Source organism: Cupressus sempervirens, chromosome 11 (assembly GCF_028749045.1).
Source record: "Cupressus sempervirens isolate cs-2001-9-10 chromosome 11, ASM2874904v1, whole genome shotgun sequence".
Classification (NCBI taxonomy): domain Eukaryota; kingdom Viridiplantae; phylum Streptophyta; class Pinopsida; order Cupressales; family Cupressaceae; genus Cupressus; species Cupressus sempervirens.
In genome coordinates, this window is record NC_143128.1 from 15,647,327 (window position 1) to 15,663,368 (window position 16,042).

The following is a 16,042-nucleotide window of genomic DNA, read 5'->3' on the forward strand; positions in this document are numbered from 1 at the left end:
CCTACAAGATATCATTCTAACCATAAAAAAAATGTTATTTTTGAAACCTGTTTGGTCTAAGGATAAAATTAAATGTTCTAAAAAATCAAGTTTTGCACCGGGTGAAAAATAAACCAAATCAAATCCCTCCTAGCCCGAAGGCGTCCAAGGTATAAAATTACCAACTCGAAACCTCTGGACAATTCTGGAAAAATTTGCGAAAGCAATTGAAAAATTCCAAAAATCTGTGAAAATTGCCAAGGCTTGCCCGAAAAAGGGGGTCCCCAAAGTTTTTAGGGCGATGGTGTGAAAACCTCACAACAATAGGGAGGGTCTTTCTCATAAGAGATTGTGTGGAGACAAGTTAAGGTCCGTAGTTGGGAGGTTAAGCCTATGCCAATGCTTTTCCCCTTCACCAGAGGTCAAGGCTTACACAACACATTAATAGTTATCGACACTTGTATGACTCTTGATGTTATGTACGTTCCCTCATCTTATTTTAATGTTATTCCTTGAAATGTATATTTATATAATTTTGTTCATCATAGTATCAAATAATTATGGTAGAAGTTAGTTATGGAAGTTATATTAGTTTCTTTTATGTAACTAAGAAAAGGATTGTTTCTTAACTATTGTTTACATATTCTTGTACATTTAACTCAGTTGTTAGTTTTCCTTTGTAAATAAAGTAATGAATATAATTGCCTTATGTCATTCTATTATGAAAGATAGATTATCTCTAGAATTTGATCTTTATTTACCAACACATGAAAAATGATATGTTACAAGAGGAAATCTCTCAAGATTTTGTCGAATTCATTAGTCTGGTAGTTTGCAAAGATCCATGAAGAGGAGAAGTAAATAAGATGAAAGAAAAGAACCTTATACACAACTTGTATTATCCCAGCCAAGTTATGCAAAAGGTTCTTTCCTCTCATCATATTTACTATGGTTGGTTATTGCAAATGAAACTATATATTTAAGTATGTGATCTTAATTGATTATTTACTTTAGAAAAATCATTAGATATTATATGATTTAATTATAAAATACTATTGTTAAATTATGTTGTGAAATTGTTCCTTTGGCAAAAATCAAGTACAACCAATGCTAACTTCTATGACAAACATAGCTCATTTAAGGTCTATCTTTCTTGATTGTGTGAGTTCTTGTTTGAAAGCAGGTGAATCATGAGCAGATTGGCTTTCATTTGACCAAAGTTGGCTTATCCTTTGTCCAATGCAACACTTGTAACTTGGTAAGCTTGAATGATGATGGGATATAAGAGGTTGTATTATGATCAAGGACAGATGTGATGCTGCGGGGGGACCAATTATTAATTACAAATGAGGAATTTTTGAAACATTTACATATAGGAATAACTTATATACTTGTTTGAGCTCTTGATGGCATATTGGTGAGTCACTAGTTTGAGAATCTAGTAGCATGCAAAGAGCGACAACTATGGATATCCTATTGCATTTGATGTGTAAGAAAAGACAAATGTTCTTCTTAAGAGAGGTTTTTGACAAAAGGCGTAGGAGGATATTCAAACCAGGCCATGGTTTAATTATTCATATTATCAAGATGCTGCTTGGAGATGACTACTTGAGAAAAAATTATCACCCTAGGGTGAAAACCTAAGTTACCCTGGTTCACCCCTAGACCCTACTAGACCATCCTGGGTACAAACTAGTACCTAGTCCAGGTCCAATTTGCCTACGAGCCCAGGCAGGGTTCAAAAATCAACGACCCAATTTGAACTTGCTAACAGTTAGAACAGACCCTGGCATGGGAGGATATTCAAACCAAACCATGGCTTAATTATTCATATTATCAAGATAGTGCTTGGAGATGAGTACTTGAGGGAAAATTATCACCATAGGGTGAATACCTAAGTTACCCTAGTTCACCCCTAGACCCTACCAGACCAGCCTGGGTACAAACTAGTACCTAGTCTAGGTCCAGTTTGCCTACAACCAGACAGGGTTCAAAAATAAGGACCCAGTTTGAACTTGTTGGCAATCAGAATGGACCCAGGTGAACCATGCCCAAACAGGTCAAACCAAGCACAAACTTCGACAAATTGGGACTCGTGAAAGATGGGAATGAAAGGCTTATGTTGGCTTCTAATTCTCATCTGTGGCTTGCAATCGATGATTTTGAAGATTTTGATGCCAATATTGTACTTGAACTTTCTGTTATGATTTAATTTTAACATTTTGAATCTATGATGTTGAACTTGAAGTATATGATGGTATGATCACAATTCATGATGCTATGATTACAAGTTTTAAAGTTTATGGTTTTTTTATTGCTTAAATCATATGATTTTATGATACTATGTGAAATTCTAATTTTAGCTCATGCTTCTAGGCTTCATAAATATGTATATATATAATTTTTACATGTTTTCGTACCAACGAAAACAAACCCTTTTTCAGAATTTTGTCGTACCGGCGAACCGGTCCTCCATACCCGAACTTAGAACCAAACTCGATGCAGTAACTTAGGTGAAAACTAATGTCTTGGCATTGTTTCCAACCACACTAATGAATGTGCGGAGTCGAGGGTGTCTACAAAGATTATGAATAAGAAGATGATTTGCAGCAATTTTTTGGGCAGATTGGATGACGAACTGGATAATTTGGACCTGCAACATTGGGTTTCCTTTGTCAAAGGATTACTATGTCCTTCAACAGCATGAGAGAGAGGTTGGCAACTTTCCACTCAAATCCCTAAATCCTTCTACTCTTCGAAAGAGCAAGCATGTTGTGGAGAGCAGTGTATCATTCCTAAAGATGATGTTGGGAATGGTGCCAAACACAATAGATGGTTGTCTGCAAGATTATCTCAAGAATGAGGGGTTGAAGGGCTTTGGGTTGGTGGAAGCTGAGCTCGGTCTGGACATTGTTGAAGAAAAGGGTGAGTTAGACACCATAAAGAAAGAACTGGATGATGCGGTCCCTGTAATGGGCACCCCTGAATGTCCCAAAAACTAAACCAAATTGCTGAAAGGAATTATGTCAAACAGATTGCATTCAACCTCTTATTTCTCCGTCTAATGTTTTAAACCCCTTATAACTCCAGAAATCAAATGTTTATTTGTTTGTTATGTTTTGTGTATGGAATTGGTATCATACAACATAAACAAGAAAGAAACTACTATAATATGCAGAGTGGAAATGAACTGCTGCCAATAAAATGTTATTTTCAGAATTCATAAAACCAAATACATGGCAGATTTATCAACTCACTAATTACTTCAGCATTATTGACATAATACTCCACCCCATGCTTTCGAACTTGCTGCTACAGTACTTTGTCCTTCAATCAGTCCACTACCTTGGTAATATCATTCCCTCAAAGTGGCATAAGCGTCGGACAAGTAGTGAAGAAGATATGAGCAAAATACCAAATCTGTCTGTAGCCGGAAATGCAACTAAACTGCTTGATAATGAAGCCGATAACAAAGAATTTCAAAGGCCAAACTCCAAGGGAATGACGTCTAGAATGTTACAAGAGAGGATAAACGTCCTCAAATGCCAAGAACGGAGCTGCAACTCACACCAATTTCTTCTCATATTCAACCTATCTAATGAAGCCACAAATGCTCCCTTTTATTCTATTTCCAAGGGTCCGCTCAACTCGTATGGGCAATGTGGGATAAAATCATAAAAGATGTGTAATATATAAAACATATATTAAAATACCCCTTATGTCTCCCTTGGGTATACATCCCCATAAAATAAATATTAAAGTAACACTTTAATATTTTACAATTAAATTAGACGTTATTTTAATAAAACTTCAGGCATTAAAATGTATTAGCAATCGGACTCCGAATAATGCGAGTGATAGCTCATCGGAAAGCTCTCACCGAGGAGTATCAAATCCAATCACCAAAATTGACCTGCACTGTGTCCTGCCGACTTACTAAAAATAGTAAGTATGCCTAAAACTAAGTAAATCAACTTCGTTTTGGCCCAAACTGAAAATGACTAGGCCAAAACACTCCAGGGTCCCATTAAACCCTTCGTTAGCCCTCGGGACGATGTAGAACAAGGCTAAAGCACACACACTTGCTCAACTGCTAAAATGGGGACATTACAGTCGCTCTGGAAAAACATGCTTAGTATGGCCCAAATTATTTTTTGAAAGCTTGGTTGGCTGCTGTGAAGTACGGATGTCGTAACATGTGATGGTGTGGTTCAACCTAGTATGGGTTGGGCTTCTAGCTAGATAAAATCCAGTTTTTTCAATTTTGTATATTGTATAATGTATGGTGGTCTGACCCATTTTGTTCTCAGGAACTTGAGGGTTGTGAATTTCTGGTATGGTTTTGTGTTTGTTGCTCCCTTTTGTACTGTGAAATTTGTTTTGTATCAACTGAAGCTGTAATAAGGTGGGGTTTGTTACTGGGTTGAAACTCTTTGGTCCAATGAAGGACATATCCTAATGTAGATAAATATAACCTTTAATTTTGATATAAACGAATCTGCTTCAAAATGAGCTAAACTTGCAAAACTACAGATGAAACTAAACATCAATGCAATAAAACTCTTTCCACTTTTCACCATAGGAAATTATATTGCTCAGAAGCTACTCACCACAACCGCAGGAGCTCTACCAAGTCCCGCTGTACAATGCACATATGTTATTCCACGACCATTTCTAATAGCTGTTTGTAATTTTGCAATCACTAGAGGAAGCTTCATACGCAAATCAAATGGATCAAAATCTCTGCTACACATAATGTATCATGAATATGAACTTCAGTAAGAGTCAAATAAGAAAACAAGATCAAGAGTTTAAAAGGCACATAAACAATTTCCCTAGTTTCAAATAAATCCAAAGCTATAGAAAGAAAGAACAATGGTATTTAAGACAGCAGATCACATAAAATTGTAGTTTGCAGACAACTTATTAATTAAGAGACACGATATTTCCCCAGAAAATACTTTTGGTTGTTGCTATGTGAGTTTTTTTACATGAATGTTCCAAATCATGGTCCATGATCTATCACCATGGGGAAGACAATTTGAATAAAAATAAAAATCCTCTATTGTCTAATGTCAAGATCTAATGTGTTGTGCATTTCTCTTCCATAATGATAGCTCTTTCATGTTATTTGAGAAGAAAGCAAGTGGACCAAAATGTGCAAACAACAATTGCATCAATCTAGTTGCAAGCAAAAAGTACAAATGTCTGATAAACATCCACACTCACATTTTCATTAGCAAAGGAGGGTTGAACAAGCCTTGACTCCAAAAAACAAGCTGTACTTGAAGCAATAGTTCATTTTGTATACTTCCAAACCTTTAACAGTCCACAGTGCTATAAAATAAATGGTGGGGTATAAATGTGTTGTTATAGGATGGGAGGCAAGAGAAATAGGAGGATGTAAAAACACGAAACAAGGGACAGAACATATGAGTGACAAACAAACTACAGCCAAGGAGGAAATTGTGCATTTATACGATTTGACTCATGAAAAAAGCACAGATATTTTATATGGAAAGTTTCACACATTTGTATTTCTATGAGATGTTCAAGTGATAGAAGATAAATGCATAAAAACAAAACATTGCTCGTCTTCAACTCATAACCATTCTGACAATCAACAAGCCACTATCAAGTCAATATAATATAAATTACTTTCAGTGATTTCATTTTTACATTCATCTTGTTCTTGACTGTGACTTGGATTTTCAGCTAAAAACAAGAGACCACCTGTAGATTTTGATAGGATAATTGACCTCTAATGCCCAATTCTCACCTTTGACCTCCTTATTTTTCCCAATTCAGGACATGGGCTGCATTTTCGGGAATATTTGTTGAAGACATTGGATATGATACAAGAATTTGAATTTTAATTTGGAAACTAATTTTTCATTAGATATTGAAAACTTAGGCTTAGAATTATAGCTTCCAGCAAATTTGGGTAGTAATCTAGAGTAAAAAAGTTATGTTTGAGCTATGATTGCACTTCATGAGATTTGACAAGACCATCAGTCTTGCTTGAAGACTTGCAAATAATTTATTTCTTCCCATTTCTAATTCATCTTATGTATATATTAAAATTATTGATTGAAGAACACAAAGAAATTGTTGAGCTTCAATGACACCAATGTAGAAAACAGTGAATATGACATTAAGAATAGTGAATATGACAGTGCTCATCATTTCAAAGGATGGTTATCACAATGATAGCATTTTCTTATTAAAGCCATTTTCCTGTTACAACCACCTTTCTAAACCCCACGCCCAACAATAAACTAGCTATTAACATTTATTATTCCACTAACATGTTATATGCCTCTAAGTTGAGATAGATTGCACAATATATGCAGATTCAATAGGATTGCATAATGCCAAAGATGACTGAAATACAACAATAGCATGAATAACATAGAATCACACTATACTAACAATGACAGAATGGTATATGTTTCATAGCATAATAGTTCCAACATTAACCACACACTCACTTGTTCTAGATTCCATACAAATAGACTCGACACGGTTGGTTAAGTCTCCAACCGTTACCAACTAACAACACAAATAACACCCCTTCACAACAATGTTTTAGTAACTAACAAAAGTCTTATTTGACTATTCATGGCATAATTTCCACCTACAACATCCCCTACCCCCAAAAAAAAGAAAAAGAAAAAGGTGTCTTCTAGACAACAAGTATACATCAAGTAATATTGAGGAAGACCCATGACAAGAGTGTAGATAATGACTTGTATTGCAAAAACTCAAAGTTGTAGTGTTGTTCAAAAGTAAAAGTGGGGTTTGGTACAGGCTATGTCATTTACTGTATCCTTACTTGGTTGATATCCTTTATTCTTAGTACGGACCCTTGTGGAAGTGTTATATCTCTTTTTGGTCTTTCATGCTGGTCCTTTATATTCTTCTGGTAGAGTTATCTTATATGTTGTTTCCTTCTATACAAGGTCCTAGACATCCCCAACTAGGATCACCTCTGGGTCTTTCTTTGTTCCCAAGTTTATTTTTTGTAAGCTTGGTTCCTTGTATTTCACTTCCTCATCCTTCCCGAATCGATGGGCATAAGTGTCATCTACACTAGCTACCCCTTCCTTGTACTTATATTATGTCCTTGTCCTCTATTTTTGTAATTTTCAACATGTAGCAACTCAATTGGAATACCTCATAATCCTCCATCTAACAGTGGAATAACCCATTAATGGAGCAAGTTTCATCTTTCGAGCAACTCCCTAGTCTTAAGGCACCCTCATCATTCGGCTCCATTCCTCCATTCTTGTCATACTCCCCCTCCTTTAACTCGGATTAGATGCCAACTCCTGGCTTACTATTTAGCTTCTCTGGTCAAAGATGTATTTATTCCCTTTGCTCTCAATGGATAGTGTATTTTTTTCTAGTTATGGTTCGCTTTTGTTGTGATGAGCCAACCTCTGTCACGGAGGGCATTGGACCCCTTCTCCAGAGTTATGACCACAAAGTCAAGAAAGAATTGATGTGCTCCCATGATCACTTTCTATGCCATAAGTGTCTCTAGCGGCTTTATGCCATGTTAATCTACTCCTACCATATCGAATGTTGGCAGCCAAAGTGTCAGCTTGGCTAGTGCCTTTCATTTCTCTTTTGAGTGCATTTTTGGTCGATCCTCCATCCACAATGGTATTGTTAAGTGTGTGTCCCATGATCTCCATTTCTACTACAGTAGGGATCCTTCCTCCCGCAAATGTGAGCAACATTGGTTCAATAGGCACGAGGTCTTCTTGGGTGTTTCGCCTCTTGCCTCTGTCATCTTTGTTCTTGTCTTTCCCTCGGTCGCCATTAGTGTCTTGCATGTTGGAAATTGCCACTTTCAATTGTAGCAATGTTTCTAGTATGTTTTTTACCCATACCAATACAATGCCCTACAACATTTTTTTTATGATGTTAGCCTTAGATGCTGACCAAGTTGGGGTACTTGTGGCCTCATGGGTTTGTATGTGTTCTTTTCCCATTAACATCTATGTTTCAACCAAAGAGTTTCAACAAGATTGCATAATACTACAGATGAATGAAATACAACAATAGCATGAATAACATAGAATCACATTACCCCATAAATGACAGAATGATATATGTTTCATAGCATAATAGTTCCAACATTAGCCACACCCTCACTCGTTCCAAATTCCATACAAATAGACTTGACATAGTTGATTAAGTCTATAACCCTCACCAACTAATGACACAACTAACACCACTTCAAAACAATGTTTTATTAACTAAGTCTTATTTCACTATTTATGGCATACTTGTCGCCTACACATGTCTATTTAATTTTTTAACCTAATAGTAATAATCTACTAGTACAAATGATATAATATCTCCAACGCTATATTCCCATTTATAGTCATTAATATGATACTAAAACATGTGTCTATTTGTTATAGATCTATACTAGCTTTAGTTACCAGGTGCATGTACCGTGCCCACATATCTAGGTGCTAGTGCATTATGGTGTTGGTGCATTTGGATGCACACAATGAGCACTTTTCTCCCTGTGGGTGCATCCAAATATGCATCCATAGGGAGAAAAAAGTGCTCCCTGTGAGCTTCCAAGAACACCCAGTTGCATCTGAATGAATGCAAACGTCCAATGCTCAAAGTTTTGAATAAAACCTTTAAAAAGGTGGTAGCACATGTTCTTTAAACATGACTTATGACCCTAGATGAGGTTGTCAATTGGCATTTAATATTTATCTTTTCCATTTGACATTGATCAATGATGAAGTATCATAGTCTCAAATGCTTTAATTATGTATATTTCTTGCATTCTTGTGTATACATAAAAAATTATGATATATATACACACCCAAAACATGGTTCCATAACTCGGACTCGACAAGGTCAAATCAACTTATGGCTTGGTTACAACTCAACTATGACTCATAAAAATGAAAAAAACCTTGAAATTTAGAGATATTTAACGATTTAAACTTGTTTTATGCACCCATTATTGAATGAAGCTTAAAGACAATATAACATCATCAAACAGAAGCTAATTTGATCACATACATCCATCAAATAAGTACAAATATAAATTATAGCCGAAGCAAATAGAAAACATAGATATGTAGAATTATATATATTGTCAAATGTATATAAAATCCATGAATTCCATTACTTCAAATGTTCCCAAACATATGTGTAAACAAAAAAAAGTCTATGGCTCAGGCTCTAGCTCAATCTTAGCCCCAAAGTAGTTCGTTTGCCTCCTACAAAGGCATCTAAGGTAGGTACTAGATGGTTGACAAGCCATAGTCTCTACCTATGAGGTATTACTCTAATCAACATTAGTGGCGTGAGTGTTTGATCATACTCTCTGTTCCTCTTCTATAGTCATGGCCTCAGCCTCTCTCTCTGCTTAGACAACCAACTCATGGTCCTCCCCAATGAAGATAGGATTCATAGACTTAATGATCCACTCAAACTCTAGATTGATCTACGCTAGAGCGATCAAAGAGGAGTTGTTGTGAGGTTTTCACCATCACCCCATTGCAAATGGTGTAATGTCCCCATTTTAGCAATTGACCAAGTGTGTGTGCATTAGCGTTGTTCTACATGGTCCCGAGAGCTAACGAAGGGTTTAATGGGATCCTGGAGTGTTTTGGCCTAGTCATTTTCAGTTTGGGCCAAAACGAAGTTGATTTACTTAGTTTCAAGCATACTTACTATTTTTAGTAAGTCGGCAAGACACAGTGCAGGTCAATTTTGGTGATTGGATTTGATACTCCTCGGTGAGAGCTTTCCGATGAGCTATCACTCGCATTATTCGGAGTCCGATTGCTAATACATTTTGATGCCTGAAGTTTTATTAAAGTAATGTCTAATTTAATTGTAAAATATTAAAGTGTCACTTTAATATTTATTTTATGGGGATGTGTACCCAAGGGAGACATAAGGGGTATTTTAATATATGTTTTATATATTACACATCTTTTATGATTTTATCCCACATTGCCCATACGAGTTGAGCGGACCCTTGGAAATAGAATAAAAGGGAGCATTTGTGGCTTCATTAGATAGGTTGAATATGAGAAGAAATTGGTGTGTGAGTTGCAGCTCCATTCTTGGCATTTGAGGACATTTATCCTCTCTTGTAACATTCTAGACGTCATTCCCTTGGGGTTTGGCCGTTGGAATTCTTTGTTATCGGCTTCATTATCAGGCAGTTTAGTTGCATTTCTGACTACAGGCAGATTTGGTATTTTGCTCATATCTTCTTCACTACTTGTCCGACACTTATGCCGCTTTGAGGGAATGATATTACCAAGGTAGTGGACTGATTGAAGGACAAAGTATTGTAGCAGCAAGTTTGAAAGCATGGGGTGGAGTATTATGTCAATAATGCTGAAGTAATTAGTGAGTTGATAAATCTGCCATGTATTTGGTTTTATGAATTCTGAAAATAACATTTTATTGGCAGCAGTTCATTTCCACTTTGCATATTGTTGTAGTTTCTTCCTTGCTTATGTTGTATGATACCAATTCCATGCACAAAACACAACAAACAAATAAACTTTTGATTTTCGGAGTTATAAGGGGTTTAAAACATTAAACAAAAAAATAAGAGGTTGAACGCAAACTGTTTGACATAATTCCTTTCAGCAATTTGATTTAGTTTTTTGGGACATTCAGGGGTGCCCATTACAAATGGGGACCCCCTCTTTTTACTTTGGCAAGAATAGTAGTAGTGATCTTAGGTGTTTTTGGTTGGCAACACTCCCAACTCTCCAAGTCGAGAAAAATAATTTCGAGCAATTTTTGGTGAAAGTTTTGCAAATGGGTTTGAAGCTTTGGGTTTAACCATGGAGGAAACTCTGTAGTTAAGCACGCTCAGGCTGGAGTTGTACTGGGATGGGTCCCTCCCGAGAAGTCCCGGTGCTTCACCCCTGTGAGCATCACCTAGATCCAATGAGTGCTAAGTGTTCCATTTATTCTCATGAGAGATGGATTCATGTTGAATCACTACTCATGAAACATGGGTCAATGACTTTGACTCACAATCAGATAGTTAAATCTTGATAGCAATATCACAATTTGACTTGTGGTGGAGATTATCTCCTACTTATCAATTGATGAGCTTAAGGGACTTTCTAATGAATGGTTCATAAGGCACAACACTTGGTGAAGGTTTTGCAAATGGGGTTGCAAGCTTTGGGTCTAACCATGGAGGAAAATTCATAGTTAAGCGCGCTCAAGCTGGAGTAGTAGTGGGATGGGTGACCTCCCAGGAAGTCCCAATGCTTCACCCCTATGAGCATCACCTAGATCCAATGAGTGCTAAGTGTTCCATTTATTCTCATGAGAGATGGATTCATGTTGAATCACTACTCATGAAACATGGGTCAATGAGTTTGACTCACAATCACACAGTTAAATCTTGATAGTAATATCACAATTTTGGCCTGCAAAGTCAAGTTTGTCTGAGATGTACGGAAGGGATGGCTAAGCTAGTCATGAAGATGGAGTTGGAACCAAGTGAGGAAGTGAGTCGAAACCTTTTAAAAATCCTTGTTCTAGGTTCGATTGGATCCTAAAAAGACAAGATAGGTTTTGGGAGATAACATTATTAAAGGCATGCCGAGACTTGAAATTTGGCTTTCTAGAATTTGTTTTAGAAACCCTAAAAATCAAAAAACTATATACAACTCCTATGAAGATGAAACCTATCACAAACATCATGAAAATATTTATACAACTATAACTCAAAGTATAAGAAAGGAAGTAAATGTAACTTACACTTAAATGTTATATTTGTATAAATCCTCCCACCTCCTGAGTTGAAAATAACATAGTGTTGAACTGTGGAGCTTGCAAGCAAATTTGCCAAACTAGGTTGGACTATGCCCGTCTTTGGGAAATAATTTCCAACTTCACCTAACTTTTTTCCCCTCCAATCAAGCCTTAAAAACATAACATGACAAAAAACTTTGAAATTTCAGTGAACTAGCATGGGATGGGCAGGTTTGATGGTATTAAACACTTATTGAAATTTCAGTTCTGACTAAAAATACTCAAGCAAGAATGGAATCTGCCCCATCTTGGCTATTAATACCCATACTTGGAAAACTCTCACTCAGCAGCAACTCTCCAAAGCCCCAAAAACAAAATAGGGAAAAACTCGGCCAGTTTTTCAAAAAAACTCCGGAACCGAAAAACTCATTTAAATTTAATAAAAAATACATTTTTAGCAAAATTCAATGAGAAGATACATGTATTGAGTTAATTAAAGAGAACACAAAGAAATAAGCAGAGTTTAGATATATACAAATGCATAGTGGGTGCGAAATCGCATTCTCGTGAGGAATGTTGAGGGCAGGAAGCAAAATAGTAAATAGTTTGTGTCAAACTAGAAGTAAATACATCATTACAATCACATCTTCCTCTTCCCAATTCTACTAGCATACTGTAGTTCTCTGTTTTATATAATATACATAGTGTTTTTGCCTATTGTTTTTAACCAAAAAAAGAAATTTAAAAAAAAAGGTTTTCCTGAAAAACTCAGAGATTTCTAAGAGGCGATTGTTTTGCCTTGTGAGTCACGAGTAAATCCAAGAAAAACTCATCATTCCAAAAATCTTGGCTATTATTTGAAACTTGCCGATTTTTTGGCAATTATGCCAACTATGTTAATATCCATCATCATGAAAATCTCGCTATCCTCTAATTCAGGCTCAATGCATAACTATGTTTTAAACTTGCAAATTTTGAGTGAAACAGTGTGAAAAGGGCGGCATATTAGAGAGTTTGATAGTTAGATATCTTTGTGAAATAATTGACATTACCCAAGCAGAAGCATAACCTCTCTCCCCCCCCCCCCCCCCCTTGTCTTGGGTAATTCTACCCAAAACTTAGAGATTTTTGTCCTGTTCATTTTGATGAATCTTTTGGTGCCTTAGAATTTGTTCATGAAATCACCAAATTTTAAAAAAGAAATAGCTAGTGAGTTGGGAAATTTGATTAGAATGACTAATGTTTTGACTGATAAACCCAAGCAAGAGTGGAATCCATACCTTTGGCATGATTTGAAGCAATTACCCCAAGAAATTACCCCATCTTGGCTAATTTTACCCAAAGTCGTAAGAATTCCACTCCATAACTTTGGCATGATATAAAGCATGCATTGAATTGGATAAGGAAGAGAAGGTTTTGGAACGAAGTATAATCAATTGTGTTAAGAAAGAGCAGATCTTAAGGTTCAACATAGAGAGTTTTTTGGTGAGATGTCTAAGAATACCCAAGGGTGGAATCCACCCCATCTTGGGTAATTTCACCAAAAACATTAGATTTTCATCCTAGATTTAGGCTTCAAGTTTATGAATTAGATTGAATTGCAAGAGGAAGTGAGTGAAGTTTTGAAGTCAAAATCTCATTTAAAGGTTGATTGGATAAGTTCATGTTTAAAGTATTATCCAAGTAGGAGTTGTAATGTCCCCTTTTTAGCATTCATAGCATGATGTTGTCGTTAGCCTATTTCCCCACGGTCTCGTAGGCTAACCAGGACATTAAAGGGACTTAGAGGACATTTGGCCTAGACAGTTTCAATTGCAGGTCTTTTTGAGGGGTTTTGAGGCAACTTTAGGCATACTTACTATTTATAGTAAGTCATCGTGGATATAGTCGGACATCCAGTGGCAGCGGTATGTCGATGGTAATTGTTTAAAATTGACAAGAAGACTTGTTTATCATTGATAAGATTTGTTATGCATTGATAAAGCTATTTTATAAAGTTAAATTTAAATATTTAACTTTATTAATGCATAGACTATAGTTTGTGGGAAAATATTTAAATTAAAAGTCCCCTTTATTTTATAACACATTGGACACATAAGTTACATAAAGGGAGTTATGTTTTATCCCACATTGAGAAAACGAAGGATGGAGCTCTTGTGAGAACACTATAAAAGAAATGGAAGAGCTTCTTTTAAGCAGGCTTAGAAATATCAAAGAAATTGGAGAATTTTCTGAAGATTATATCTCAATAGTTTGAAGGACGAAATCCCTTCAAGCTGGAAATCTTGACGCCATTGAAAAATATGGTCTTGAGATTCAACATGGTAGCAGTCTGAAAAAAGCAGATACGAAAAAGAAGCCCGAAAAAAGCGGAACCAAAAAAGCAGGCGAAAAAAGCAATCTGTAAAAGCAGTTCAAAAAGCGGAACCGAAAAAGTAGGCCGAAAAAGCAGTTCGAAAAAAGAAAAGCAGAAGGGGCAGCATAGAAGGAAATTATTTCAGCCATCTACAACCAGGTTTTTTTGTTAGTATTGTTTTTAGGGTGTTATAAGCTTTCAGCTGTAAGTGTGCATTATACCAGCATTATCATTTTGTAATCCATGTAAATGCCAAAGTCTTGGCCATATTTCATGAGCATTGTAATTTTCATTGCAATTAAGAAGATAATAGTTGCTGGTGTCATTTAAGCAATTTAATATTATTATTTATCAGCTAGTTAGTTTGCATACCAACTGTTTGTAAAAATGCTAGTTGGCTGTAGGTGTTCATTTCTCATGCTTAGATCATATATATGCACTGAATATTGTCAAAATTAGTAGCACACTCATGTTAGGTCATTTGTGTAGTCCATTGTAGTCTTCTAGCACAAGATTTTCATTGATCAAATTGTAAAAAGGTCATTTGAAGCTAGCTGAAATACTATATCAGTCATATGTCCCTTGCATGTGAATTGTTTGATGAAATTCCTTGAGCTTTCATCAGCATTTTCGAGGGCAGATTTGAGGAGGGCCATTACAGTGGTATCAGAGCTTGCTTGCAAAGTGTTTGACGAAATGTCAAACAACTGAACTATAAATATTTTTGGTGTTTGAAGCAGTTATAACCTGTTGGGGTTATTACAGTGGTATCAAAGCTTGCTTGCAAAGTGTTTGACGAAATGTCAAACAACTGAAGTATAAAGATTTTTGGTGTTTGAAGAAGTTATAACCTGTTGAGGTCATTACAGTGGTATCAAAGCTATTAGTCCTGCCATCATGTGGAGTTCTTATAGGGAATTTGGAACAGCGAGATAAAGGGAAAGAGTTTGACAAAATGTATACCAGTCCAGATCAAGGAGAGGAAAGATTCTTACAATTATTAGACACCTTAGCACAGGGACAGCAATTAGCAGAGCAAAGAGCACAGGAACAGAGTCAGAGATTGGAGCTTATGATGCAGATGATGGCTCGTCAAATGGGGTTGAATGCTAATGTGGGTGGAGGAAATAATCAAAATGGTAATAATCAAGATGGGACACATAATGGAGGCGAACAAGTTGGGAACAATTTCGGTCATGCACCCCAGCAAACTAGGACAGTGAGTTCGAGGCCCATTATTCCCACATTTCCTCCTAGAGCTCTAAAGCAGCCCGTACCAGAGCCCCAGATCACTGATATACAGGACCAGCTAAGGAGAGATTGGGAAGCCGGAGGTCCAGATTTTATTGCTGCAATTACCTTTAGAAAGTATATAGATGTGCGGATGAAGCATATGCCACGTGGACATGACAGGAACCAAAGCTATGAGCTACGGAAGAAAGTAGGGAAACTTCAGTTACCATATTATGATGGCTCGGGGAAGTCTACAGCAAGAGCTTGGGTTCAAAAGCTTGATACATACTTTCAATTGAACCCTATGCCTGAGGAAGAAGCTATTAAGTATGCAGCAATTCATCTGGATGGGTTAGCACACGAGTGGTGGCATCATGGTATGGTCACTATGGGTCATGCACACATTACCTCATATGTGGAGTTTAAGGAGAGACTGATTGAACGTTTTGATAGGCCTAAGGATCGTACCTTCCCAATGATAGGCAGAAACTTGTATGAGGAGTTTAACAGACATGCTGATTCGATACAGGGAGACATTAGCACATCTTCAGGTAATGGTTTATCTACATCATCTTCACAGGTAGAAGGGGTTACAGATGTTGTGCAGGTTGAGCCAGTTGCATCAGAAGGTGATATCACAGGCACACCAGATTGTGTGATTGACATAGATAGTGATTCCAGTACAGTTGGACT

At 36.5% G+C, this 16,042-nt stretch overlaps 1 protein-coding gene across 4 annotated transcripts in view; it reads right to left on the bottom strand.

Moving 5' to 3' along the window:
* Positions 1 to 16,042, bottom strand: part of LOC149527999 (phosphoglucan phosphatase DSP4, amyloplastic-like) — a 250,463-nt gene that overhangs the window by 163,592 nt on the left and 70,829 nt on the right. For all 4 annotated transcript variants that reach the window (XM_089809326.1, XM_089809325.1, XM_089809324.1 and 1 more), the window contains one exon: positions 4,590 to 4,722. In XM_089809326.1, coding sequence (XP_089665452.1) covers positions 4,590 to 4,722 — 133 coding nt within the window. The remainder of the gene's footprint in view (positions 1 to 4,589; positions 4,723 to 16,042) is intronic.